Here is a 27,365-nt window from a genome sequence, read left to right on the forward strand (position 1 = left end):
TGAAAGACTGGTAGGCGGGTGTTAACCCGTTCAAGATGTACAAGATGATGTCCTCGGAGTCGATCGTGGATCCGGCGGAAGCAATTTGATCGACGAGCTTCTTTATCTCAGTTAAGTATTGGATCATCGTCGAATTCTTCATGGAGACGTGGTGTAGCTCATTCTTGAGCTGGATTACCTTGGAGCGACTGGTAGCCTGAAATTGGCTTTCAAGAATCTGCCAGATATCATGGGTTGTGTCGAGGTGAATTATATAGGGTAAGACGGTCGGAGATATCGTCGAGCAAATGGCTGCCTGAAGGTTTTTGTCGGTGATACGCCAGTTCTTGAGAGCGGTCAGGTGATCGGAAGATTCTCCGTAGGGAGGGGGCGGAGCAAGAAAGTGCTCAAAGTCGTTTGCACGAAGCAGCTTTAGGATCTGATGACGCCAGATCGGATAATTGTCGGTCGACAATTGATTTGGGACGAGGGTCTTGAGATTTGAGACAACGAACTTTAGAGCTGGAGAGATCGGTGAGATTTCCACCGGAGAAGCGGGTATTTGGTCGGTGGCCGCAGAGGAGGAAGCGGAGTGCGACGTTGTCATTACAGAAGGAAAACGAGAAGGCCTGATACCATGTAGAAACGGAAGGGAAGATAACTCCGGCAAACTGAGATCGCCGGAGAGGAGGAAGACAAGAAACCAGAAATGAGAAATATTATTATGTTGTCCTGCCCTGCTAGGTACAGGAGATAGCATATATAAATACATTAGCTTTACACGTGTTAAGATCTTATTGGACGGTAAGTAAGTTAGCCGTTAGAGCCGTTAGAGCCGTTAGAGCTTAAGCCTGTGTGTCTAATAGCTCTCTCTAATTTGTTTCAGTTTTATTTTATTATGTTTATTAGTCTATTAAATATATACTACCAGATATTTTCTCTTGCTAACGTGTTTTCTCTTTGGCTTAGTCATCCAAAGGGCGCAGACCTGGAGCTGATGACATAGATGCTAATTCCCGTCTGTCTATTCTTGGTAATGCCTATTACCGAGATGCCTTGAGTCTTGCCTATAAATATGAGAAGATGTTGTGAAGGAAGGGAGTTGATTATTGTGAGCAAAATTGCTATTGACCTGCGGGTTATTGGAAAAGCTTTCGAGCTTTGTCCGCCTTCTTTCTCATCCCCTTCAGAAATCTTGCGAGCTCTTTCCAACCTTTCGTCTCGACTTCTAACCTCTTTCGTCTCTCCGCAAGTGACACTCCATCTGTATCCTTCTTCTCAAAGTGAAGCAACTTTAGGGTATCGTGTCTTGGTTGATTTGGAAGCATTTGTTGGAGAAATTGGACAATCTTGTAGTGGTGGACCATCGGTTTGCTAGTCTTATGCACTTATCTTTTTTACCCTACAATTCGATGCATGTGAGGAACCCGCTATGACGGTTGTCTGAGGATAGCGTCTTTTATTTTTCTTTAAAATCTCTTAGTGTTTTCTTGTTGGATTTTGAAGTTTTAGTTATTTGCTTTTATTTTAATAAAGTTTGGTTTAAGTTCTATCCATTGTCCCCTTTGTGTCAGTTTTCTTACTTGTGTGTCTACATCATAGATCTTCCTCTCCAATTGAAGATCAAACATTATCTTGTATTTTTCTTTCATATATCTTGCAATAAAAAGAATTTTGATGGGTTCTTCTTCCTAATTTTTCATTGCAGTTCACTGATTTGACGAAATTACATCCACTTCCTATCAGATTTTCACACTAAGAGATTTTTTTCTCTTTAATGACACTCTTTTCGCTTTCTTAAGCCTGTCTATTTCTTCTTTCTATTTATGTTTCTTCTTCAAATATTTTATTTATAGCAGTGCACATTTTATTCAAATAAATTCAATCTCTATTTCGCATATGCATGTGCATTCATTAATCATTTATAGAATTTAATTAGTTTATTTATTTAGTAAGTTCATACATCAATGAGAATACATTTTTGGAAATTAAAGGCACGCTTAAGTAAGAAGGCTGAGATGGCGCTCATAGAATCCATCCAGGCACGGAAACATGGAGATTCATTTTACTTCTGGGTTAGCATGAATGAGGATCCAAGGAACCCTCTAAAACAAGATTTTTGGTCTTTTTGTGATGCAATCAACTCAGGAAACTGCAGGTTTGTTTCTTCAACAGGAGGATCTTAATTTCTAGATTTCTCGAATCTATTTTGCCTGAAACTTTATTCCTTTCATTAGCTTGTAGAATTTAGAAACTTTTGATGCTTGATCATACAGGGCAATCGCACTGGTTATTGTTCATACGATTACAACAGTGAAATCTATGTTGAAAGGAAGAGCTGCTTGACAAGGCTTAATTTTCAAATAAAATTGCTCAAACTTATTAATTAAAAAAATGAAAATAGTTTATTTTGAGTAGTTGAGACTATAGAAACAGGAATATTGGGAATTGTGCTGGTTTGTTGCTGGATCAGATGGTCCAAACTGACATGCTTTATCGAAGAACACCTTTTTTAAATGGTCTGTTTCTCCAGTGCTTTCTCGTTAAACATAAATGGCAGTCAAATTAGTTCGTGATTTGACACTATAATATTTTTAATAAGCATCATCTTCATTGCCCTATTTCTTGATGCTCTTCCTTTCTCCTTCTAAATGCTCTTTGCTTTCCTTGGTGGGGTACATGCCACAATTCCAACTTTTTTGGTGGAGCTGATGCAGCATAAATATTAGATTGTTAGACATCAGATTTAAAATATTAGATATTGCGAAGCTTGGAAACATAAGAATGTTTTGCCAATGACCTTCACTGTTGGGTAAAATTTATGTCTGAATATAGCTGAATCAACTAATTCTTGTTAATTGTTCTTTTATAATGGCATAAAAAAAGAAGAAAGTTGATTTTGAAGGAGCGATAGATGCCTTTGTGCTATTTGAAACAAAAGAAACTTATTGAGACCCATTCTGATGTCATGAAGTAGAAGTGATTTCTTGATTTGTTCTTTGTTATGTATTGAAAGAATTTCTCTCTTAACTATTGTATTGATTTGTAAACACTGACTTTAAAATAATTAGAGTGTGCTGTTCAATAAAATAATTTTTTTAAACTTTCAGTTATTGATTCTAAGCTATCTCGTCCCAAGTTATTTTTAATACCTCAAGCAGTTGTTGCATGATCGCAACAATAGTGATGCCAAGCAAACAAATGTTCCTCTTACATTCTGGTACTGCTTGGGGTACCTTAATCAATGTTTATGCAAAATTGGAAGCAAAATTTACAATCTTTTCCGCACGTCTTTTTTCACCATATTATTCAAATTGTTACATTTTGCTTTTTTTCTTTCTGGTTGACTTAAGGATTTAATGAACTGACTTTTATTTACATCTATTTTTCTTTGAAGGTTTGTTTATTCTGAGGTGCTGCGGCGGTTGTACAATGCTCCACAAGTTTGGGATTCTTTGCCTGAAATGCCACAAGATGGGGATACTTGGTCTGTTATGCACAGTTGGGCATTGCCTACAAGATCTTTTCTCGAGTTTATCATGTTTTCAAGGTGACTTCCATATTCCTTAATTTCTACTACTAGGAATACAAGGGGTCGAGTTGGCTCTCTTTTAGTCCAAGCTATGAACTCACCTCTATGCTAATCTACGTTGTATATTTTGTGTCAGACTCATCTAAATAGAAACTCACCCAAACAGACAAAGCAACTGGATCCAGCCTATTGAAATGTGATGATAATTTAAAATATACATGCGTTATTTAGAACAACATAAGCATTTTTTTATGAACAGACTTATAATTGCATTGACATTAACTAAATTATATTTAGTTTATATTTGTTTGTTATATTCAATTATATGTACTATTAGTATGCATACCAATTCTAATAAGTTTGCCTTTTTAATGTGCATCCTTGCCATCAGATAGTGCTTATGTTTCAATCTCAAAGGTAGTTGTTGATTTCAGCCGTTCACTCTCTTGCATTGGCAACTTAGAAACCTAAATTAGTCTAAGGTTCATCTATGACCTTGTGACCTCACTCATAAGAGAGCTCTAGTCTCAAAATAAGTTCTAAATGAAAGTAATTTTTTAGAGTTTGTTTAGTGACATGAGAAAATAAATAAAAATAATGGGTTAAATTTTAAAATTTTCCCAGCTATTTTTTTATGGTCATTTTAGTTCCAGAGTATAACGTTGCTCTAATTTAGTCTCTCAACTATACAAAATTGATTCAAAATGATTCTTTTGGGACTAATTTGGGATAAATTTTATAAAGCCGATGTTGACTAATTTAAAAAAAAAGAAAAAAAAAGAAGACAAAATTACATCCTGCAACAACAACATTTGACTTGTCTAATTTTTGTTGATGTGCGTGACTTCCTATGTGGAATCAACCCACTACCTTCAAACCAATCAAACCGAATCCTCCACTCCGACCAAACCCAACTGTCCAAAGCCCACCGCCTTCGCCTCTATCTATGCCTACTTGCTCGCATGCCTTACGGCGATGCACTAGCCCTGCTTACCGTGTCGCCTTGCTCGTTCTGAACCAAGGACAATTCCACGCTAGACATGCCTCCCACGTCCGACACTACCCAGGCAAACTCGCCCGACACCCCGCCTCTGCTTCTTACGTGAATTTGAGCCTAGCGCGACTCACAACCCTCTATGTCATAATCCAACACAATATGACCCGAAATTGCATAGGTCATACCATGCCAGATTGTGGCAAGATTGACCCTAAGATCTTGTTAGAGAAGTATTGAAATAAAACTTCCAATTTATATATTATATAGAGCCACTATTGAATGTAATATAAAGTAGAAGACTACTGAATCTCAATATGATTTTCTATATATCATCTAAAAACATGTAATATGAAGGTTATTTATAACAGCGCTTGACAACATAGAGCATAACAAAAATAAAAGCCAAGTTTACAAAAATCAAAACCAAAACATAAATACAGCACAAATCGGAGCTTGCTATCAAATTACTCAGTTCGCTCCTTACCCTTCCCCAGGCCTGAAAACAAAGCAAAAGAAGGGATGAGCTAACGCGGCTCAGCCAGGCTATTATAACTTAAAATAGAAATCAATAACCAAAACCAAAAGAACTGAAAACTAATCTGCATCATATAATGAAATTGAATACAATTAAATAAATACAAAATTAACTGAATTATAAACAAACACTTCGTAATGATGATCAAAATAGCTCTTAAGCCCAAGTTTTCATATATCTTTGTGACATAATCCCACCTCGGTTGCCCATTCTTCACATCATTTTTTAAAATGTATTTCATTAATTAAAACAGAATTGGATTGAATTTAGAAATTATTAAATTGTTGTAACAACTAACGGTAGACAATAAAAATACTAATGAGTAAAAATTTCTAATTTTGGAACATAACCAAATTATCAGAGATTATGTAAAACATTATTCCGAAGTTTTAATTGAACTGAAGTATTATTTTTAGATGTCAAAATAAAATTTTGAGTTGACAAAAATAGTTGCTTTTTCAAAATCACCCGGAAAAATTTATAAAATATACTTAAAATATTCGTAATCACAATATCTATAACATATCAAAAATCAAGTGATGAAAATTTTATCAAAACAAAGTTATCCTCATTTTTCCACATCGAAAAAATATTTTTCATTGGAAAAATACTAAAAATATTGAATTATTGAAAATTGAAATAGGTAAAACGTAACCTACCTGGAGACGAGCAAATTTTTCAATTGGGCCGACGGATAAAATCGCTCTACGATCACCAAAATCAAGCTTTTCTTCTCTCTCCTCTTTTTTCTCATTTTCTCCCAAACTTTCTTTGTTAAACGAATTAAGCTCAGGAAATGAGGCTTTAAAAATATATATAAGTGGATTTAGATATTTAGGATGAAGTAATAATATAATCTTATTATTATAATAAATTTTCAGCATAAAATTCATAGAGATTCTTTTAGGAATTGAAAAGTTATGGAAAAATATCCATAAATAACTTATTTAATTTAGAAAATTCTGATGAAATCAGTTTGTGAAATGGATAGCTCACGGTCCTAAAATCCTCACTTGTACCAACAGGTGTAATTTCTTTAGGGAATTTCACAAGTGCCCAAAAATTATAAAAAAATTTAGAGAAACTAAAACACAACAATAGATATGTTACGGGGAAGACGGTTTATGATTTGAGCTTATACTGACTCCTGAATAAATTATTGACTGTTGTAGGTAAAAATATATTTATTAAACTTTTGAGTTAATCCACCCGCCTTTAAAAAATGTCATCATCGATATTCACAGATCAAAATCATTTAAAATAAACTTGGATACAACTGTCTCATATCAGACTATTTCTCTCAAGTAGCCTCTTTGGCAGTATGGTGCTTCCATTGCACCTTAACAAAAAATCTGTTTACTTCTCAATTTCTTGACATCGTACTTCAAAATCCTATCTTGCTCTTCTCTATAATATAGGTTCGGATGAACCTCAACATCATTGGTAGATAATTGATAGGAAATACTTGAGTTCACAAGTAACCCTAAGGGTAAACTTGAGTTCTCAAGCAATCCTAACACCAAACGAAGAACAAACAACAGTAAATCTGCTGTCCACAGCAGAAAAACATCAAAAACACAAGAAAATCTGAGAGAAAACTCAAAGAAAAGCTTGTATTCCACTAGTCGATGAATAAAATAGCAAGATACAATTGATCCTCAATTCGAGAGGAGGATCGATCTCTCCCAAATCTCTAGACGCCGCTAGAGCCCAAAGAAAACCTAAATCTAAGAGATCTCAAATTTTCAGCCAAATTCAAGATGCTCAAACCCTAGCAAAATCAAATGTTTAATGCATACAAATCAAAAGGAATTCCCTAAACAGTCCCTACGTTCAAATTTGCCTCTCAAAACGCTAAAAAAAACTTTTTAAACGGCTCTACGGGGGCGGACGGGCCGCTCGATCTTCGCATGAGGCGGAGATCCTGCCTCAGTCCCGAACTGCCGGTCCCGTGCGGACCGGCTGGACCGGTCTAACAATACTCCCCTTCCAAAAATCCACCTTGTCCTCAAGGTGGAGATATGCTCGTGTTCCGGTGGAGGTGGCCATCCTTTAGGTGATTGTAAATCCTTACTGTATTGTTGAACCAAGGGCCGCACGGAAAGAGAAACATCCCCTCCCTCTTCCAATCTGATCGCATCCAGCCTGTGTAGTCCCACCAGATAGTCTTCCCCCACCGCTTGTACTCCCCTAACCATGGTCTTAAGTGATGTGATGGCTTTGGATAGCTCTGCATCTCTCCTTATGACCACCCTTCTCCCATCCACCATTAATTCCATCGTGAGTGCTCCCCAATTATCCTTGGTTTCCCCCAAGGTTTGCAACCACTTCATCCCCAGGATGACATCAGTGCTTCCTAACTCTAGTGGAAGAAAGTCCTCTCTTACTTGAATCCCTTGGATGGTCAACACTGCCCCTTGGGTGCTAGAAGAGTGGTCGTCGTCCTGTTAGAGCCTCTTGAGCAGTTTCCTCGAGCCCCTCTTTCTGTTTTCTTCTGATCTTCTACCAATTGCGCCAGCTTCATAGCCTTTCCCAGGTTCCTCGGCTTCAGTACCCTGACTGCTGTTCGGATCTCTGGTTTCAGCCCCTTCATGAAGTTCCCTTCTAAGGCTGACTCTGAAATGTGATCCAATATGCTAGCAAAGTACTCAAACCGATCCCGATAATCTGCCACAGTCCCTTCTTGAGTCAAGGCAAAGAATTGTTCATAAAAGTCTCCTCCCCCGTCGGTTTGGAAACGCTCTAATAAGCAATCCTTGAACTCTCTCCAGTTTCGGATGGGCTCCCTCCTGTCACACCACTGATACCATGCCAGAGCTTTGCCTTCCAGACACAGACCCGCCGCTGTCAAATTTTCATCCTCTGTCAACCCGTTGATAGCAAAGTAACGCTCCACTTTGTAGATCCAGCCATGGCCATCTTCGCCCTCAAAGACGGGCATTTTCAGCTTCCTCACCCGTGGGTCTCTTCTGTTACCCCGGTACTCTCCATAACCTTCCATTCCTCGAAGAGGGGGTGCTCCCCAAGTTTCCCGGTCCTCCCTCCGGCGATGGTATCCGAATCCGTCGTCATATTCCCCTCTTCCCCTTTCAAAATCAGCACATCGACGCTGAAATTCAGCACATCGACGCTGAAATTCTTCTATTCTTCCGCCAAAATTTGCACTTTCATCATATTCCTCTCTTCTACCTGCAAAATCAGCACCTCGACGCTAAAATTCAGCACCTCGACGCTGAAATTCCTCTCTTCTTCCACTAAAATCAGCACCTCTTCGATCATTTCCCATGCTCATCTCCTCCCTAGAAAGTGGTTCTAGAGGTGGCATGTCGTCTTCTCCCTCAAGGATCTCTACATCCGGATTCCTCCTCCCCCTAAGCGGGTTTGGATTTCCTCCTACGTCGTGGTCTCCGGTAGTCTCTCTTGCTTCCGACGACGTCGGATTAGTCTTCTTCTCAAGTAATTTCTTCATCATTTCTTCCATGGCCATGAATTTTCAGCAGAAGATACATGAAATACACTATGTATATTGAACATATAATCATGCAACAATAACATGTAAGCAGAACGATCAATCATCTCAACATCTCAAAATGTCTAATGTATCTTGGACTCAGTTTACTAATTATTCCAAATCTACTAACAACTTTCATCAGACAGACTTTCACATAAATAAAGTTACCAATCTGAAATTCCACCCACCTATATTTTTTATCAATACTTCTTTTGTCTATCATGTGCAGCTCTTAATCTTTTCCTAAAACAATCGGGCTACTTACAACAAAAGCCATAAATCCCAAACCAATTCAATTAATTGAGTAACTTCTAAGTGAAGTCATAAACCTCAAACTAAATCACTACTGAGTATTCTAATAGATGTAAACCCTATATCACCATAAAACGATAATTTACATTTAACCACCTCAGTTTACTCGGGATCCCTGAGAATAAGCAACCCATGGATGGTAATCAGATTTCCTAGATACTACGATTAACGATCACTAATGTTGGTAGACTGAAACTTACGGTATTCTCAGGGCAACGGAACTATATGATCTTGATCGGGTTTACCTCTATTCCCCCAACAAACGAGACTAAAACACTTAAATTGTTCATCCTTAATCGAGAGTTCTCTCTTACACAATAAGTGAGGTAATTAACTATGAGGGATTGCGCTCATAGGAAGTAAAGACCCAGATCTAACTAAACACTGATACTATCTTCAAGAAAAATCTGGTTAACTACAATCTTCCTTAAGTAGAATGAAACCCTAAGTCTGCAAAGAGGGATTCATGCTTACACGTCATTTTTTTAGCAAACTGTCGATGGATTAAATTGGAATCAATTTTATATCATAATTATAATATGAGGGACTATTTTTGATCAATTTTGTATAGTCACGGGATTAAATATAGCAACGTGATACTTTGGGACTAAATTTGCCATACATAAATAATTTGTGGACTATTTGAGGATTTTTTTCTAAAAATAAATTTTTAGAGTTTGTTTGTTGTCATGATAAATTAAAATTTAATTATAAGACTCCAATGAAATTGGTAAAATTCAATTTCTATTACACATTAATAGATTAATTAAAGATTATATTTCTAAATCTTGGAGTGCATGTGGACAAATAAATTACGGCTCACTAGACCTTTTCTTGTTTGATCAAAGAATGAATCAATATTCTTTGCTCCAACATTATTGGAAATATTTTGATAATAATTTTATTTATTCACAATTAAATTAGATGATAAATGCAAGCCAGATAAGGCAAGATCCAATTTCTATCTTTAGTGTGAAACTATAAACCCATTCCATGATGAATTTGCCACTACTAATTCTCTGAAGTCATTTCTAATACTCGTTCGCTTACACTTCAGGACAGCCAGATAGAAGTTGTCTCAACACAAACTTCATTGTGAGCCTAAATTTAAAGAGTAAGTTTTTTATAAAAGGAAAATGAGGTATATAAAAATAGGCAACCAAGCAAGTCCATATGCCTCTATTTGTTCACCAACTTTATGCTTGTAGCAAAAAAAAAAAAAAAAAACATTCCATTTCTCATTTCCATTTTTGAGCTGCCTGTAAGACCGAAAATATAATTGTATGGGCGTAAGTCCATTCTACCCTTTGGATAATGATAATTATTTTATTTAAAACATTTAATAAAATTAATAAGGCCAAGCAAATTTGCGTGAACTTAACTGCTCCAAGTGTAACACTCGATCAAGAATACAAAGGAGATTTGTCCTCTTACCCAATGTTGCGGTCGTCCATTGGTTCATTGTCATTCATTTTGCTTTATCTTTATTCTCTACCTTTAATATTCTCCCGGATTTCTAGCTACTGGTATAAATCAACTGGTCGAAGTTTTAATTTATTCAGGAGTTAATTCGGAGTGAACAGGTTAATGTAATGATCTTAACCCCATCCATTTGTTGACTTTCTTGGTATGTTCATATGAAGATGTAGAAGGATCTATTTGGTATCATTTCGGTCGTTTTATTTTTTTGAACATTAATATATTTGCATAATTGTTCGCAATACTTGGGATAATGATCTCTGAGTGTTGCTTGTTCATATTGAGTGTAGAAACTATTACTCTCAATAGAAACTAGACGTGTATATTATGACATATGTATGCATCTTGAACTTCTACTGCCTCAAATATGAGAGTTTGGGCTAATGAGTCTATAATCCTCACTTCATCTCTCTTTTGGTTTTTACGTTTTGCAATAAATTTGAAGTACAAAAAGAACTTGGATTGGTAAATCAATTTTCCCCTATATTCTGACTGAAATAGACCAAGTTGTTTTTCAAAACTAATACTGGATGAAAAAAATGGCAGACAATTTTAGTTAATTTTCTTTATCTCAAGATATTGATTGATCCTTTGTTATATTTCTTTTCAATTCACTCTGATTTTAACCAGTCACGATCTTTTTATTGAACATTGAATATTTTTCATTGAGATGAACAATACGCTTCAATTTCTTTCTGGTTAAGTTATGAAAATTTTTAGTCATATTGACTGTCTTATTTCTATAACTTTGACCGCTTGCATTGCAGAATGTTTGTTGATGTCCTGGATGCATTGATGTTTGACGAGCACCATCGAAGTGGCTATTGTTACTTGAGCTTAGCTAAGGTACACTTGTCTTGGTAATTTAGTTTCTCTGCTTGATTTCATTCCATGCACCTCGACAGTCATCCTTATATATGTCCCTTCATAAACAGAATCGCCAGTTGAAAAAAAGATGTCTAATTTTTTTCACTCAATCAGCTCATGTTTTTTCATTGGCTGTGTTTCTACCATTAAAGTAGGTAGAAAGAAGAAAGTGAACGAAGCCTAGGTTACTTTAATAGGCTGCAATATTTTACTTGGTTTTCTTAATTGTTTTTAAAATGACAATTCTGCCATTATTTTGATTTTTTTTTATAATTTCATCCTTATTTCATGGGTGAATATTTGAAATACTATATTTGCAAATGATACATTATTTAATATTAGTAGCGTTTGTTCTTTTTATTTGTTAGTTCGGTAACATTACCTTTCTTATTATTGTTTTATGAAATGACTTTTTGATTCAGAGATAGCTTATTATGCATAGAACAAATAACATGGTTGAGGCAGAATTTCTTCGCAATGCCTTCTATTAACATTTTAAGTGGGCTGGTATTGTGGGTGAAGTTGCCACTATTTGCGTTTTAGCATGTGTTATTGTTGTTTCCTTCTGCTGCTATTGCTGGACTGGAGCATGTGACATGAGATCTTTTGTCCAAGCACTGATTGTGGTTGTTTACTCTTCATCAGATAAATTGCAGCTAATACCTTGTGTTCACGTGCGATCCTATATTTCTTTTTGAGGTAGCCGTTGACTGGTAAATAGTCTTGTGATTCACGTGTGCCTTTTGAGTTGTTTGGCTACTTTTGCGATAATGTTGTTTTGATCTTTGCAACTGCTTACAATAATAGATTATAATATTTCTTCGGTGTTAGATCTTGAATTGATTATTGTTGTTTCTGCGATAATGTTGTTTTGATCTTTGTAACATGAAGAAGTGTTCACCTTGAGTTCCTTCACTCTTGATCTAATCTTGATTTTGAATTGGAGCTTTTGAAATTGAATCTACTTTTAAACATGAAGTTGAATGAATCATGTATATTGTATTTGATGAGTTAACAAATCATCTCTCCTATAGTTGATGCATCAATGAGCAAATTTTTGAAGTAATTCTTAAGATTTTATCTACTAATATTATTCCTATGATGAATGTTCAATATCATATGGATTTGTCTTAGTTCTTTGTTTCTAGATGTATCAATTCCATAGCAAAACCTTATAAAAATGTTTTTAAGTTATGCCAATTTCTAAGAGAATTTGTAAATGAGTTGTGCATTAAAAGAAATTTAAAATTTAAAACTCCATCTATCTGGTTGGATTAAAAAAGTACAACTAATTACAAGTTGATATACAAGTCATTTGAGTTTCGTTTCTTTAAATAGGTTGTCCGTTCATAGTCATAACATATTTGTATGGTTTATATGCTTTGAATTTTCCTTACCATCTCATCTTTAAATGGTTGGATTAGCATATTTGTTCTTATTAGTACACCTTAGGTTGCATATCAATACTTTGCTATTTTCATTACTTTCTTCATATTATTTGCTTAACTTTTATAATTTAGGTTGCATATCATTTTGTTCCGGCTTACGTGGATCATCAAATTAGTAATTTCTATCATAGTTTTTTTTCATCCAAATGTTTTAGGGTTTGGTTTTGCACGTGTGATTAATATTTGGTTAAATTTGTTAAATGATTGTTTTTTTTTGTGGTACGAACCCTGCATTTTCATGTGACAAAGTTTATTGATAAATCTTTTACATATTGTTTTTTGTAAATTTTTTTATTTATTTTGATAATATTTAAATTATCATTCAATACATCTTTCACTTAATTTAAAACCAGTCCTCACCCTAGCCGTTACCCTTCTTTGTTTGTGAATTGACCAAATATTCACACCCTGAAGGTGGAAAGGCTGTGTTGAGATAATAGATCACCATAACGTATGTTTCGATATCTTTTATTTTAATTTGTGTTATGTTATTCATTATAGTCTTCTGCAAAGGTAACTAAAGGAATATTTCTTGTTATTAATCTTCCCAAAAATTTCAACGTCTTATTGGGCATATTTTGATTGCATTAGCTGAATGGGTTCAATAGTGCGTTGAGTGACAATCTTCTTCCGTTTAGTTGATGAACTGAAGTCCTATTCCAAATGAAATCTCAAGTTATGAAAAACTTGATCACATTACAAGTCATAAGTTCACTGTAATCTTTGAATGAAAATTTTGATGAAGTTGCTTATTGTAATAGGTATTAGAAGTCTTTACACTTGCATGACCAGCGCACACCCAAACATAGTCTTTCAACTTTCAAATTGTTCCTTTCTCTTCTGATTAGTTTTAGGTTTTATTTGAGACCGTTTTTTACCGTTATTTTTTCTGTTTATAAAATTCTTTTTTATTAAAAAATAGTTTTAGTAATCAGTAAGTTAAAAAGTATCCTTAATGAAGCCTTAATATTAATGCTTATTGGCTTTCTTCACAAAGAAAATTAGATTAGAAGACCTGTAAACCAAAATAAAAATAAAAAAGTTCTCTTTAGATCGAGCGGGGAAAACGGGGTTTGAACCCGCGACTTCTGGCATGACAGACCAACACTCTAACCCACTGATCTTTTTCCCCCTTCGTCACTACTGTAAATTCAAAAAGTAACCTACCGGTTCGGAGCAAAAACTAACTGTACAACAAAATGTCATTTTTGATATTTTTTTCTTTGATTTGAGTAGTACGACAACATAAACAAACGGTTCTACTCGCTTAGACTAGGGTCTCCGCGCTCTGCTCTAGCTACCAGTTCAGTAAGTTAAAAAGTATCCTTAATGAAGCCTTAATATTAATGCTTATTGGCTTTCTTCACAAAGAAAATTAGATTAGAAGACCTGTAAATCAAAATCAAAATAAAAATGTTTTCTTTAGATTGAGCGGGGAAAACGGGGTTTGAACCCGCGACTTCTGGTATGACAGACCAACACTCTAACCCACTGATCTATTTCCCCTTCGTCACTACTGTAAATTCAAAAAGTAACCTACCGGTTCGGAGCAAAAACTAACTGTACAACAAAATGTCATTTTTGATATTTTTTTCTTTGATTTGAGTAGTACGACAACATAAACAAACGGTTCTACTCGCTTAGACTAGGGTCTCCGTGCTCTGCTCTATTAGCTACCAGTTAGTTTCAAGTTGGGCGCGTAGCGTGACTTCAGTTGAAAAAAGTGAACAACATAGCGCTAGCGTCTGCCGACCAATCTATATGCAATTTTTATTTAAATTCCCTATTGAACTCTAATCTTAGACTATAAAATAATGACATTCACTGGAGCATGTTGTATACAGGATAGGCACTGCTATTCTCGAGTTCTCGAGCTGCTCGTTAACGTGTGGGCATACCACAGTGCACGTCGGATCGTGTATGTGAATCCAGAAACTGGAGCCATGCAGGAACAGCACCACCTGAAGAGCCGACGAGGTAAAATGTGGATCAAATGGTTCTCATTCGCCACCCTCAAGAGCATGGACGAGGACTTAGCTGAAGAGTGGGATTCCGACCATCCTGACCGCCGGTGGCTGTGGCCGTCAACCGGCGAGGTTTTCTGGCATGGAATCTACGAGAGGGAGCGCAACATTCGCCACCAGCTGCGGGAGAGACGGCGGCAGCAGAGCAGAGATAAGCTCCGCAGAATGAGAGGCCGTATCCGCCAGAAATCTCTCGGCAAGTATATAAAGCCGCCGCCTGAGGATATTAGCGCTGTGAACGTTACAGGTAGCTGATCTCATTGTGTTTTTTTGCGATTGGATTTATAGGTTTTTTTTTTTTTTTTTTTATAGTTTTCTTTTTTTTTTTTTGGTTATTTGATTTTTGGTAGTGCAGCATTCTCTGATTCTGTTCTTAAAACCATTGGTAATTCCAAATGTATAGATAGTTGTTTTCAGTTACCTTATTGTGTTCATTCAGAAGCAAGTTTTGTGTTTTATTTTAGCCCAGATCTATCAATTGATCCTGTAACGAAGCAAGGTTATGCCTATGGGATTTCTGTTCTATACAGGGGGTGGACAAATTTATATGTAATTGTTGGTGTTGATTTGAATTTGGCTCGACCTCTCACTACTGAAAAAATGGGTCAATAGCGATAAAAAAAAAATAGAGACAAAAACAAAAAAGATGCTAAAGATATCTTTTAGCTAATGATAGTAACTAAGGCTTCTAAATAAAAAAGGAAACTTCATAGTTGTTCATATCCTTGATCTTTGTACGCTTCTCAGATATATCGGGGGTCAAGGGGCAGCATGCTGATTCAAATTAGTAAATAAAATGATGATCGTTGTACTCACAAATTTTGATTATAAGAATATTTTTTGAATTCAAATTAGTAAATAAAATGATGAAATCTTTTTATTGTTTCTTATTGTATTTGATTCATCGTTCTCTAATAATAACACTTCTGCACAATTTGAAGGCAATTGCACTCCTATGCTAAGGGGGATCAGCCCCTAGTTGTATAGGCACTTGTGGTATCATTTTGCTCATAGTTGCTTGGTTTTACAATTTTAATGTGAAAAATGTTAAATTGAAGGTGAGTTCTACGCCTTGTAACTCAAGTTTTATTAAATAAGTCAAATGAATATTTAAAATTTTATTTACTAATATTTTTAATAATTTTTTTTAAATATATTGTAAGTGCAATTAAAATTTTAAATTTATTTTATGAAATAATAGAATTATACTTGTGTCATTACGTTTAAATGATTTTTTTTTTTCAATTACTTAAATTTTCTTATGATATCTATGTATATTTATTTAACACTGCCGTTGCAAGGTCCCAAGTCCTGGATGAGAAAAGTGGAGGGTTGCGTTAGGTAGTCGACTTTCAGCGTAAAATTTGTCGAACAATAATGATATGAATCCTTTGTAGCCGACCCCACGTAGTGGAATAAAGGCTTGATGTTGTTGTTATTGTTGTTGTATCTATGTATATTTATTTAATGATAGAAATCAGTTATGACGTAATTTTTAAGCTCATCATATTTTTAAATTATAATAATTTGTTATTAAAACCGCATGCATGCTCTCTTAATGTTCTTAAAGTCATGAGTTTTTTTTTTTTTTCTTTAAAAAATTTAATGACAGTTACTGCAAAATTCAAATAGATCTTAAAGCATTCGATAATATTTAATATAAGTCTTATATTATCTTATTTTTTATGTAAGTAATACAACTTGCATAGACGATACTGTCTAAAAAATATTAATTAGGCTATTATTTTTTCAATTCATGCATGAGAGTATTTTATATAAATATTCGGATATTTGTGGATGGATTGCTGAGTTGCATGCAAAATAAATAAAACAGCCCCATAATCAGATATGCATATCGTTTCTGTTTTTTTTTTTGCGTATCTGTTCTGTTTGAGTCCAGATCAACTAGTATTTTAAACTGGATCAAATTTAACAATTTGATTAAAGGCTAGACCAAAACTTAGCTAACTATTTTTCTTAAGCAAATTAGTTTAATTTAATTTAGCAGATTTGTTTTTAATTGATAGATGGTTAACATATTTTAGAGATATTATATTATTATTGATTAATTTGGTTATATATTGCTGTTAGTCGGATGATGTGGAGCATGTTGATTGGTCTCCTATGGTGATTGTATGTAATAATTTATCCAAGCAACGACGGGGTTTCTTTGAGGTGATTTTTCGCCCTCATCTTTGGAAAATTATTAGCTGCGGAGATCGGACCTTGAGATACGTCTAGACATCCATTTAAAATTTGACACGTGGAGTGCACTTTGGTTGCGATTTTTTGTGCGTTATATTTGTGCTTTATCTACACTTTAATTGCACTTTGATTAGTTTATATTATATTTTTTACTGTGCTTTGATTATTCTTTACATGTGTGCTTTACTTATACTTTAGTTGTATTTTGACAGTTCTTTTGATGTGTTTTTTTATTCCGCTTTGATTGTATTTTATCTACATTTTTCTTGTAATTTACCTACGCTTGGATTATACGACTTAAAATTTTACTAATAAATTAAATATATAAAGTAAAAAATAAATTATTTACATCATTAAATATTTTATTGAAGTACAACGTTCTCTTCGTCCGGTCTCCCGACCTAATAATTTTCCCTCGCCTCGTGTACTCGGCGATATCGGGGCGGAAGAAAAAGCGTAGGAAAGCGAGCGACCGATCGGAAGAACGAGCGAGACGAGGCGATGGGGGTTACGCAGGCGATGAAGCGGATTCCTCGTATCAAATTCCCTCAAAGGCATCCCAAGCCCGCATCAGGTACCCGTTTTCTCGCCGTGAAATTTCGCCTGTTGCTGCATCTTGTTAATCTGCTATCTTGTCTGGTTTATTTTTTTTCTTCTCATTATCTAATGAGTTCTTTTTTGCTTTTTTTGCTTTCGGCCTTTAGGATCCGGAGCATCCTCACAGTCTGACCTGAAGGATTTGTTCAAATTCGGTCAGTTTTAACGCGTTATTGTTTGTGGAATTAGTTGTTTTCTATTTTTATTAGATGCCTGGGTTATCTCTAATTTATCTGTGGTGTATTTGGACCCTACTCATCTTATCTTAGTTTTTATTAGTTCTTTTTGAAGGTAACCAATTTACAGTAGCTGAAAGCTTTGTTTTTTTTTTCCTCTCCGGGAACTTGCATACTTGATATTCGGGAGATTCAATAATTACTTTTCATGTTCTAGTCTTTGGTTGAAACTTTTTGCAGAAGCTCCAAGGAATGCATGCATAGATTTAAGGCTGTAGAAGGTAACCTGTCACCTTCAATTGGAAAGTGCTAAGCTAGTTGAAATAGAATTGTCTATGTGTACATAATGTTCTGAGCTTTAGCTAATCTATCATTTTACGTTAAGGCATGACGCTTCTAGTTGTTTGAAGAAAAGTTTATTTTCTTTTAAATAGTCTGCCTTTGAATTCCAAATAAAGCAAAATTTAAAAACTTAATGAACATAGTAACATCTCCGTGTGGGATTAAAGAACTAAATTTCAATAAGTTGGGATACATGTACTATATTTAGTCTCATGCATCAGGTAGGTTTTCATTATACAATATGATGAAGAACTGTTAAGGGTATAGGGTTAGGATGAACTACACAATGAAAATGTTTAAAAATCATAATTTGTAGGTTACAACTACTAAATTCAGCAAATATCAGTCTTTTTTTATGATGCAGGGACACGGACACGGCGACACAGACACGACATGGACACAGGACATGGAATTTTTTTAAATATAGGGCACGAGTGTGGGGGCAATGGTGCGGACATGGCATAATAATTTTTTTAATATAATATATAGAAATTAAGGTAGCATCATATTAGAAATGACAAACAATAATAAATCAATATCATTATAAATTATTTAGCTTATAATATAAAATGTTTAGGACAAAATATCTAATACAACAACAACAACATCAAGCCTTTATCCCACTACGTGGGGTTGGTTACATGAATCCTTTTTTCTCCATTGTGTCATGTTAAGAGTAAAATTCTCATTTAAATTTAATAAAGAAATGTCATTTCTAATATTTCTAACCAAATCTTTTTAGGTCTACCTCTACCTTTTTTAACATAGGCCAAATCTAATACATATACTCTCCTAATAGAGTCATCGGAAGGCCGCCATTTTACATGACCAAACCATCTAAGGCGACTCTCTCTAACCTTATCTGTCACTAGAGCTACTCAACCCTTTTCACGAATATGCTCTATTTGTATTCTGTCTCTAAGAGTAAATACGCTCATCCACCTGAGCATCATCATCTCAGCAACACTTAACTTAATATTATGCTTCTCTTTTAATGGCCAACATTCTGCGCCATAAAGCTCTGCAAGTATCACCAACATTTTATAAAAAATTTCCTTAAGTTTGAGTGATATTTTTCAATCACACAACAAACCTGAAGCATTCCTCAACCTCAACCATCCAACTTGAATTCTACTAATAATATTCCCATCTATTTCACCATCACGCTGACAATAGATCCAAGATATATAAAACGAGCACATTTAGTAATGACTTGATTGCTCAAAGTCACAAAACCCCCACTAGATCTATTACTACAAAAATTATACTCCATTTATTCAATTTTAGATATACTCAAACAAAAATATTTAGACTCTAAGGTTGACCTCCATAATTAAAGTTTACCATCAACTCCCTCATTAGTTTTATCAACAAGAAGAATATCATCATAAAAAAAGCATACAACAGGGTACATCTCTTCCAAATGTCTAGTAAGAACAACCATGACTAAAGAAAAAAGATACGGGCTTAAGGCTGATCCTTGATGTACTCTGATGTAGACAAAGGGGAGGACAAAATATCTAATACAACCACAAAAATATAATAAAAAAATCATTTAGTACAAGTTTCAACTGCTCAGTAGAGGGAATGATAGCATTAGCTTTAGAGGTTTATCTTTGTCTTGAATATCATCATTATTGAATATCATTACTTCCAACTCTAGTTCATCAAGAGAAAGTTTTACAATATCCAATATTCTCATATCATCAAGGGACTCAAACCCATCTCCAACAACATTTCTCATATTGTTATTACCTTTCATGTAAAATGGGGCCTTCCTTGATAGAAGACGAAGATTTATATGCATATAAACTAAATTTTTAGCCCCTTGTGGAGTAATTTTATTCTTTTTCATTAATTAAATAAATGAGTATGGCTCCAATCTCTCACAACAAGAGGATGATGAAACTTGACCAAGAAGTTTTATTGTTATTGTTTGAAAAAATGATGCTGAAGTTTCATGAATTAACCACCACATCTTTGGATTCACATCCATCTATCTACCAAAGATTTTTTATCACCAAAATCCTTTAAATATCTAAAGAACTTTGCAAGTTCTATATTAATCTTTTTTCTCTCCTCATTTGAGAATTATTGTTTCAAACATATCTTTCTCATATTTGAAACTTTTAAATCTATTTGTGGCGAAATATGTTGAGGGTCTTCTTGAAACTATTCTTTACTTGAATATCTTAAAAAAAAACAAAGAATGTAAAATTATTAATTCATCAGCCAACAAATTAAAAACTAATTTTGAAGATATATTTAAATTTAACTTAGGTTTAATGAATGAGTCAAACAATGAAGAGGTGTGTTTCTTTTCTCCACGTATCCTCAACAATAGTATAGACAACACTCCAAAAGTTTGAGTTTTCATCATTTGTCTTTCTTGTATATCTTTATATAATTTCTTTCATTTTTGCTAACATAGAGTCCCACATCTCATAAATCAAATGTATGCATGATTTATTTTAGAGTCTCACATCTCATAAATCAAATATATGCATGATTTATCTATGTCAACCTCTCTCAACATATCATAAATTGGATTACTAAAAGATAAAATATAATCTATATTATCCCACCACAATTCTTCTAAGACATTTTTTTTAATGTATCTTTCCTTTCCATTGTCATTTTCTCAATAGCAAGACCACTTCTCACTAATCATCATAGATTGAATAACATTTTTTATTTGTTTGAACTTTCTCAACATGATTATTACAGAGGCAAAATGGTTTCTACAACACCTAAAATTCTCAAATGTGAGAAATCATTAAAGATTGAAAGTTTTATTGAGTGGTTCATAATGAAATTCTTGATTAGAATAACATCATCTGCAACCACTATTATCCAATGAGATTCAATATAAACGATTTTATTAGTCTCTATATTTTTGACTGCACAAATATTTTTTAAAGCAAGATTTAAAGTATACACAATATATGAAGTCCAGAAGATATGATGATATATTTGCTCTACTAGCAATCTTATAACTCTACATATTGGTGCATTATCAGTGATAACCTGCATAACATTTAATGATCCAATCATCACTATCACTTCTTTAATCAAATTGAAAATGAAATATTTATCATTGTATTCACTTTCACAATTTACACCTTTGATGAACATTGGATAATTCTCTGTAACAATAATAAAATTGATGAGTGATATTCTTTGAGGATCAGTCCAACCATCACACATCAAACTAACACATTTTTCTTTCCACACTCCTTTCGTTGGTTCAAGCAATGTCTCCATATTTGTTATTTTCCTTTCCAATAATTTTGATCTTCCTTTGGTGCTTTCCAATAATTTTATCCATAATAGAAACAGGATTGGAATCGCCAAAGGAAAATGTTAGACATCAGCATATGGGATTGGATCCAAAAATCAAATGCGAAGCATGGGCAACAAACATGATGGGACAACCAACAACTATGAAGCCTATCAAAGTAGAAGACACAAACGCGTCCGCAAACATAAATGACAAATGTGTCCACATATATAACAAAGCACTAGCTTAGTCTTTCGTTTAACTTTGGTTAGGTAGAGTGGTTATATATTATAAACTTGATCTATCCAAGTATTATAAATACATCACTGATTGTAAGAAAAGGATGGAATGAAAATATATGAATTGATTTCATAAGAAGTAAAAAAAAAAAGATGGAATGAAAATATTTATGGTTTCTCTATCTCTAGTCTCTCTCCATCCCCCTCTTCTTCCTTAAGGATTCTACACCTACTCGATCCCCTTTTTGATGTAGATCAAGAAGCATAACAAATTATTCTCTTGCATCCCTATCCAACCAAAGGTGTTCCTACTGTCCAGCCTTTCTCCATTTTAAGCACCAACGGCCACTTGCCAACAACAACAAAACATCAGCTGTTTTCCTTTCTTGATCTGCAACTAACGCAGCCATCATCTGCAAACAGCAGTAACCATCAGCCACAGCCGCTGCTCTGCTTCAGAAGAGCTCTCAGAAAAACTGCTTGCAGTTTTGAAGAAAAGCTGCATTCAACACAGCATTTTGCCTTCAGAACAGTGCAGTTTTCAAGAATCTGCGCAATAACACTTACCAACAGATTTTCAAGATCTGCCATTCTCGTCCTCCTGATATAAATACCTGCTGTTTTGAAAAATTTTCCATACAGTACCGGGAAGAATTGCAAGAATAGCAGCTTGACATCTTGCACCTAAGTAAACAGCACCTTCTGACATTCACGCCATCACCAAAAAACAATTCCAGCAGTCCCTCCGCCATCATAAACAGACCCTTTGGGCCAACTGCAGCCATCCAACGTTGTATTTTTCAGGTTTTTTTCGATACTACATCAGGTCCCTATTCTTGCTATCACGCATCACATCTTTTATGAGCCATCAAAGAACTCTCACCATGAAAAATGCTGATTTGGTTGAATCTGTCCGGTCAATGCAAACCAATCAAGAATTACATTTCTCCGAAATACACAAATCTCTACAACAAGTGAATGTGCAAATTGCCTCCATTGGCTCATCACTTAATATCCCCATACTTTTATGCATTCTATTGATTCTAAACTTAATAGTTTGTGCATTGACCACTTATTTTCTCCACTTCATCATGATCCTTTCTCTTCCACAGACATACTTGATTCCTCTGAACAAATCCCTTCTCCACAACCGCCACCTTTTCCGACCATTGCCTATCATATTCATCTTCCATCCTTATATTAACCTGATAACATTTGTCCTTATCATTCTCCAAATTTTTATAGGAATGTTATTCATAATCCTAGCTCTTTTTCTATTCGAATATTATTTCTTCCTAAGCTAGATGATATTTGGCATTTTTGCATCAATTCTAGATCCCTCAATATACTCACCATTAAAGATCAGTTTCCTATTCCAATATTACATAAATTTTTTATGAGAGTTTTTTTTTTTTTTCAAACTTCATCTTTGTTCTACCTCTCACAAGTTAAAATACATTCTAAAAAAATGTTCATCAAACTATTTTTGACAGTCACCTTGAATTTCTCCCCCTCTTTGGTTTTTTCTTCTCTCAACCTTGAGGACAAGGTTGTTTTCTATGACGGTGGGAGTGTTAGCATATGAGATTGGATCCAAAAATTAGATGTGAAGCATGGGCAACAAACATGGAGGTACAACTAACATCTATGAAGCCTACCAAAGAATAAGACGCAAATATATTCCACAAGCATAAATGACAAATGGGTTCACATATATAATAAAGCACTAGTCTAGTTTTACTTTTAAGTTTGGACAGGTAGACCAGTTCTTTATTGTAAACTTGGTCTATCCAAGTATTATAAATACACTACTTATTGTAAGAAAAGGATGGAATGAAAATATTTATGATTTCTCTCTCTAGTCTCTCTTCTTCCCCTCTTGATGTAGATCAAGAAGCCTAACAGAATAATAACAAGGAAAAAAATGCTCGATAGCTAATTTGGTTTTAACTGTTTTGCTAAATAGTTTAAAAGAAGAGACAAGCGCTTGGTCTAGCCTCCTTTCATGTAGATTACAGGTCTTGGTGCTGGCCTCTACCTTGACTTTTTGCATCTAGGAGAAGCTGTCATGGACTACTAGTCTTCTTCCGTCCAATAATGCTTCTTTTAGACCGGGCATTCTAGCTATAGATTTTTTTTACATGATGAGAATTTCTTTTAATGTTGTTTCCCTCACTTAAAGTTTGAACAAGTTTCATATCTGCCTCGGTTATGATGAAATTTAGAAGTCTTTCTCTATTTCGGCTTGTCTTTTTTGGTTCTGTATTTAACTAATATCTCTCATTTATCCTGAGAGAGTTCTTAGATTTTCTTTCAGAACTTGTTATCTTCAACTTGCAGTCTGACTTGTTGAGTTATCCATCGTTCGTTAGCCTAAATGGTGTTTGATGGACAGGTTCTCCTCCAGCTCAACCAACACCTGCATCAGATGGTGGTGGGACTCGAGGCTACAGATTTCGTTCAGATGTGCCAGCTCCGCCTACCAATGCTGCTATAGGAGGAAAGGCTTCACTTTTACCAAAGCGTACACCAGTCTCAAAAGAAGAGATTGAAGCTATTTCGGTATGCAACGCTGTATGATTTTGTATGATATAATTGTTCAGCATTATTAAAGAATTATTTTTTATTTGATATTTTATTGTTTGGATATCAAGAAAGTTTTGTTTAATTGTCAAAGCTTAGTGCTACTGTAACCTGAAGAAAGATCATTTGTTACTAAGAGCAGGTAGATCATGGTAGCAGTTGGTTTTTGTGTCCATTGTTCTCGTTTTGGCTAGATTTCTGATAGAGAACACTTGTAGATCTCAAGTATTACCTATCAATCTTCAGAAAACGGGGAGAATTCTCCACAAAGATCCACACAAAATCACGAAACAGTAGATAATTTGTATTATTTGATGAAAGGGAAACGGAAAATACCAAGATACAATTGATCCTCTATTCGAGAGGAGGATCTATCTCTCCCAAATTTCTAGACGGTGCTAGAGCCCAAAGAAACTAAGAGATCTCAAATTTCAGACAAATTCAAGATGCCATAATCCTAAGAAAACAAACTTTTTTAAGAAAGATTTTTGAGGGACGTAGGAGGGCGTTTGACATGTACAGGAGGTGGAAATGTCCGCCTCTATTCGCGTAAGCCGGTCCCATCGGATTGGGTGGACCGGTCTAACAATTTCCTGGTTTCTTCATTGTTGGTGAAGCTTTCAGAACTTTCTGCATTATTCACCAAGGAAAAGAGGCTGCATGTTCAGAGGAGAATGACAGAAAAAGTTCGTTTTTTTGTGGTTGGATATGGTTTTGGCAGGAAAAAATCATTTTTCTTTGCATGGTGATAGCTGTGGCTGAGAATAGATTTTTAAGAAGGTTGGGCAGGGAATAACTTTAGAATTTTGTTTAATGGTAATTTCTGTGGCTAGATCTTGGATTTTGGGGATGATCTTGAAGCGTCTATGATGATTACACTGAACTGGAAAGTATTTAGTCTATGATGATTACACTGAACTGGAAAGTATTTAATCATGTCATGTCCCGCCATCACCAGTTGGGGTGTGGGACAAATTATTATTTGCAGAGTATGGACATCGTTCAGAGGCCAATAAAAATGCGTCAGGTCACCCCAAAAGTGTACCGTGTTCAGTACCAAGCGGTACCGAACGGTTCTCCCGTCCGGTATCCGCACAAAATAATCTTTCTGTGCCATTCGAGCCATCAACCAAGAAATGTGCATGATTTGACTAATCTTATCTACTGAAGTGACGGTAGTTGATGATGAATTTTTCGATAGCCAAAGAGGCCAAGAGGGTTAGTTTTAAGCATGGTTTTTAAAACCAGATCAAACCGCTCGGTTCAACCGTAAACTTTCTTGCCTTATATGGCACTATAACAGTGAATTCAAGTACTGCTGAAATGAACATTAATTCATTCATAGTTCTTTTGATGCAAATTAAAACTGAAATGAAATGTATTCAAAATTTGCATTAATTAATTCCATTTACTTAAATTCCTCTTTGCTTAATGCAGATTCCTCCTCTAACATAAACTCCACTATTTTTTTTGCAGCTGGGTGGTTGTTTCTGATTTGCTCTCCCGTTTCTTGTGGATCTGAACGCTGTCTTACCCTTCCATGAAGACTTTACAGGAAATAATAGAGATTTTAGCTCCTTATTGAGAATTTTTATGAAGATTCATTCACCTTGGAATGTTTAAGAACCAAGAATTCTTTCAATCAGCCAAAAGGTTCCTTTATCTTTTTGAATTCAGCTGTAATCACTAACATTTAACTGATTTTTAGTAAATCTTTCTGCAAATACTCGGTTAGGGTGATGCATTTTATTTAAGTCTCTTTAACGAAGTCATAAAGCTGTCGATATGCATTCAATTTCTTATACTCAAACAATTATGTAGCATTTGAATGACAATGTAACCATCGAGGTTTAGGGTGGTTGGTGGGCGAGCATGATTGGGAACCCCGCATCCCGGATTCGAATCCCCTCTATTATGGCCTCGTCTCTTTAGTGGGGCAAAGCAAGTGTGGGCCTAATGCCGATGGATGGCCTCGCTAGGTTCTTGTCATTTGATCTACGAGTTGAGCCAAATTTGCTTGAAGTTTTGTTTGATCTAATCTCAATTCAGATAAGGTATGGTTAGTTCGTTTAGTCAAATTGATCCAATCATACATTTATTTTGATCTGATTTTGTGGTAGTTTGATTTAGGATTTGTTTGGGGGAGCTTTTTTTATTTTTTTATTTTTGTGCTTTCAAAAGCAATTTTTTATTATAAAAATTTGTAGTTTATGATATTTTTATATTAGAAAATTAATTTAGAAGGAAACAAAAAACTGCCTCGAGGCTTCATTCGATACCCTTTTTTTCACTTTTTTTTTTTTTTGAAGATTTTTTTACTTAGAAAATTGTTTTAAAAACAATAACAAAATTATCTCAAATGAAACCTTAATTTAAGCTTAGCATTCGTCAAATGGTTGTTTATTGATCTTGATTTGAGATAGAAGTTTATTATGAATTAGAATTGTGGTTAGAAGTATGAGAGATGACTTTTTTTTTATTATATTGAAATGAGAATTGGATTCTTAATATGACACAATGGAGTCGATCTATACAACACGATATTTGACTCATGACTTTACAAGTAGATGGGGATCAACAATTAAGTGTTTGTGATGAATATTAAAATTATTTAAATGTTGCTTAAATGATATAATAATATAAATGCGATTAAAAAATAAAGAGAATTTATCCATAATATTTTTTAAATAATTTGAAATTTAAATATTATTTGTTTATTTATTTAATTAGAACCCTAAACTCATTGCATGGAGAGTCAATAATGTTGGAAGAATCAACAATAGGACCATTTGCATGATTTTGGGCATTCTAAAGCTTTCAATAAATAATAGAAAATATGACATTAGTCATATATACTAAATATGTGAATCATTTTCCTAGGATTAAATGCCATAATTCATGGGCATGTTTTACATTTCTATGCATTTTAAGTTATCAATGTTATTCAAGATGAACAATGCTCCATTTAAGATTTTTAATTGAAGCTGGTGACCAATAAAGTTTACAAGACAATTTATACTCATAAAATGTGAATCATTTTATGAAGTCTAGGCCATTCAATTAGTGGTCATGATTCTAGGCTTTTAAGCTGTTGAAGTTTTTCAAGATGAACAATGCCTTATATATGATTTTTTTTTTTAATGTAATAACCCTAGTTTTCACATGATTAAAGTCGCATTAAAGTCTTGTAAATGATTGAGATGAATTTTTTTGCATGCATAAAAATCAAGGTGGGAGCATTGCTGATCTATGTTGTCGA

At 34.6% G+C, this 27,365-nt stretch overlaps 2 protein-coding genes and 1 non-coding gene across 5 annotated transcripts in view; 2 read left to right on the top strand and 1 right to left on the bottom strand.

Moving 5' to 3' along the window:
• Positions 1-15,213, top strand: part of LOC110113579 — a 33,985-nt gene extending 18,772 nt beyond the window's left edge. For 2 of the 3 annotated variants that reach the window (XM_020846218.2, XM_028700628.1), the window contains 4 exons: positions 1,974-2,137; positions 3,377-3,529; positions 11,113-11,191; positions 14,505-15,213. In XM_020846218.2, coding sequence (XP_020701877.1) covers positions 1,974-2,137; positions 3,377-3,529; positions 11,113-11,191; positions 14,505-14,939 — 831 coding nt within the window. In that variant the 3' untranslated portion in view covers positions 14,940-15,213. The remainder of the gene's footprint in view (positions 1-1,973; positions 2,138-3,376; positions 3,530-11,112; positions 11,192-14,504) is intronic. The other variant, XM_028700629.1, reaches the window with a different exon arrangement.
• TRNAD-GUC lies at positions 14,093-14,166 on the bottom strand. The gene has a single exon. It is a non-coding gene; the product is annotated as a tRNA-Asp (tRNA).
• A 2,057-nt stretch (positions 15,214-17,270) lies between the features above and the next one.
• LOC110113545 lies at positions 17,271-25,860 on the top strand. The gene is made up of 4 exons (XM_020846180.2): positions 17,271-17,463; positions 17,594-17,641; positions 23,919-24,085; positions 25,583-25,860. The coding sequence occupies exons 1-4, from the start codon at positions 17,391-17,393 to the stop codon at positions 25,598-25,600; spliced, it is 306 nt and encodes a 101-aa protein (XP_020701839.1). The 5' UTR covers positions 17,271-17,390; the 3' UTR covers positions 25,601-25,860.
• The last annotated feature ends 1,505 nt before the right edge of the window (positions 25,861-27,365 follow it).

This window comes from Dendrobium catenatum, unplaced genomic scaffold, assembly GCF_001605985.2.
Source record: "Dendrobium catenatum unplaced genomic scaffold, ASM160598v2 fragScaff_scaffold_1557, whole genome shotgun sequence".
In the NCBI taxonomy this organism is placed as follows: domain Eukaryota; kingdom Viridiplantae; phylum Streptophyta; class Magnoliopsida; order Asparagales; family Orchidaceae; genus Dendrobium; species Dendrobium catenatum.

Excerpts from the sequence above, each read along its gene's own strand:
- LOC110113545 (XM_020846180.2), top strand. The coding sequence starts at position 17,391 with ATGGGGGTTACGCAGGCGATGAAGCGGATTCCTCGTATCAAATTCCCT. Across the intron at positions 17,464-17,593 it reads GCATCCCAAGCCCGCATCAG|GATCCGGAGCATCCTCACAG; the intron begins GTACCCGTTTTC and ends TTCGGCCTTTAG. Across the intron at positions 17,642-23,918 it reads GAAGGATTTGTTCAAATTCG|GTTCTCCTCCAGCTCAACCA; the intron begins GTCAGTTTTAAC and ends TTTGATGGACAG.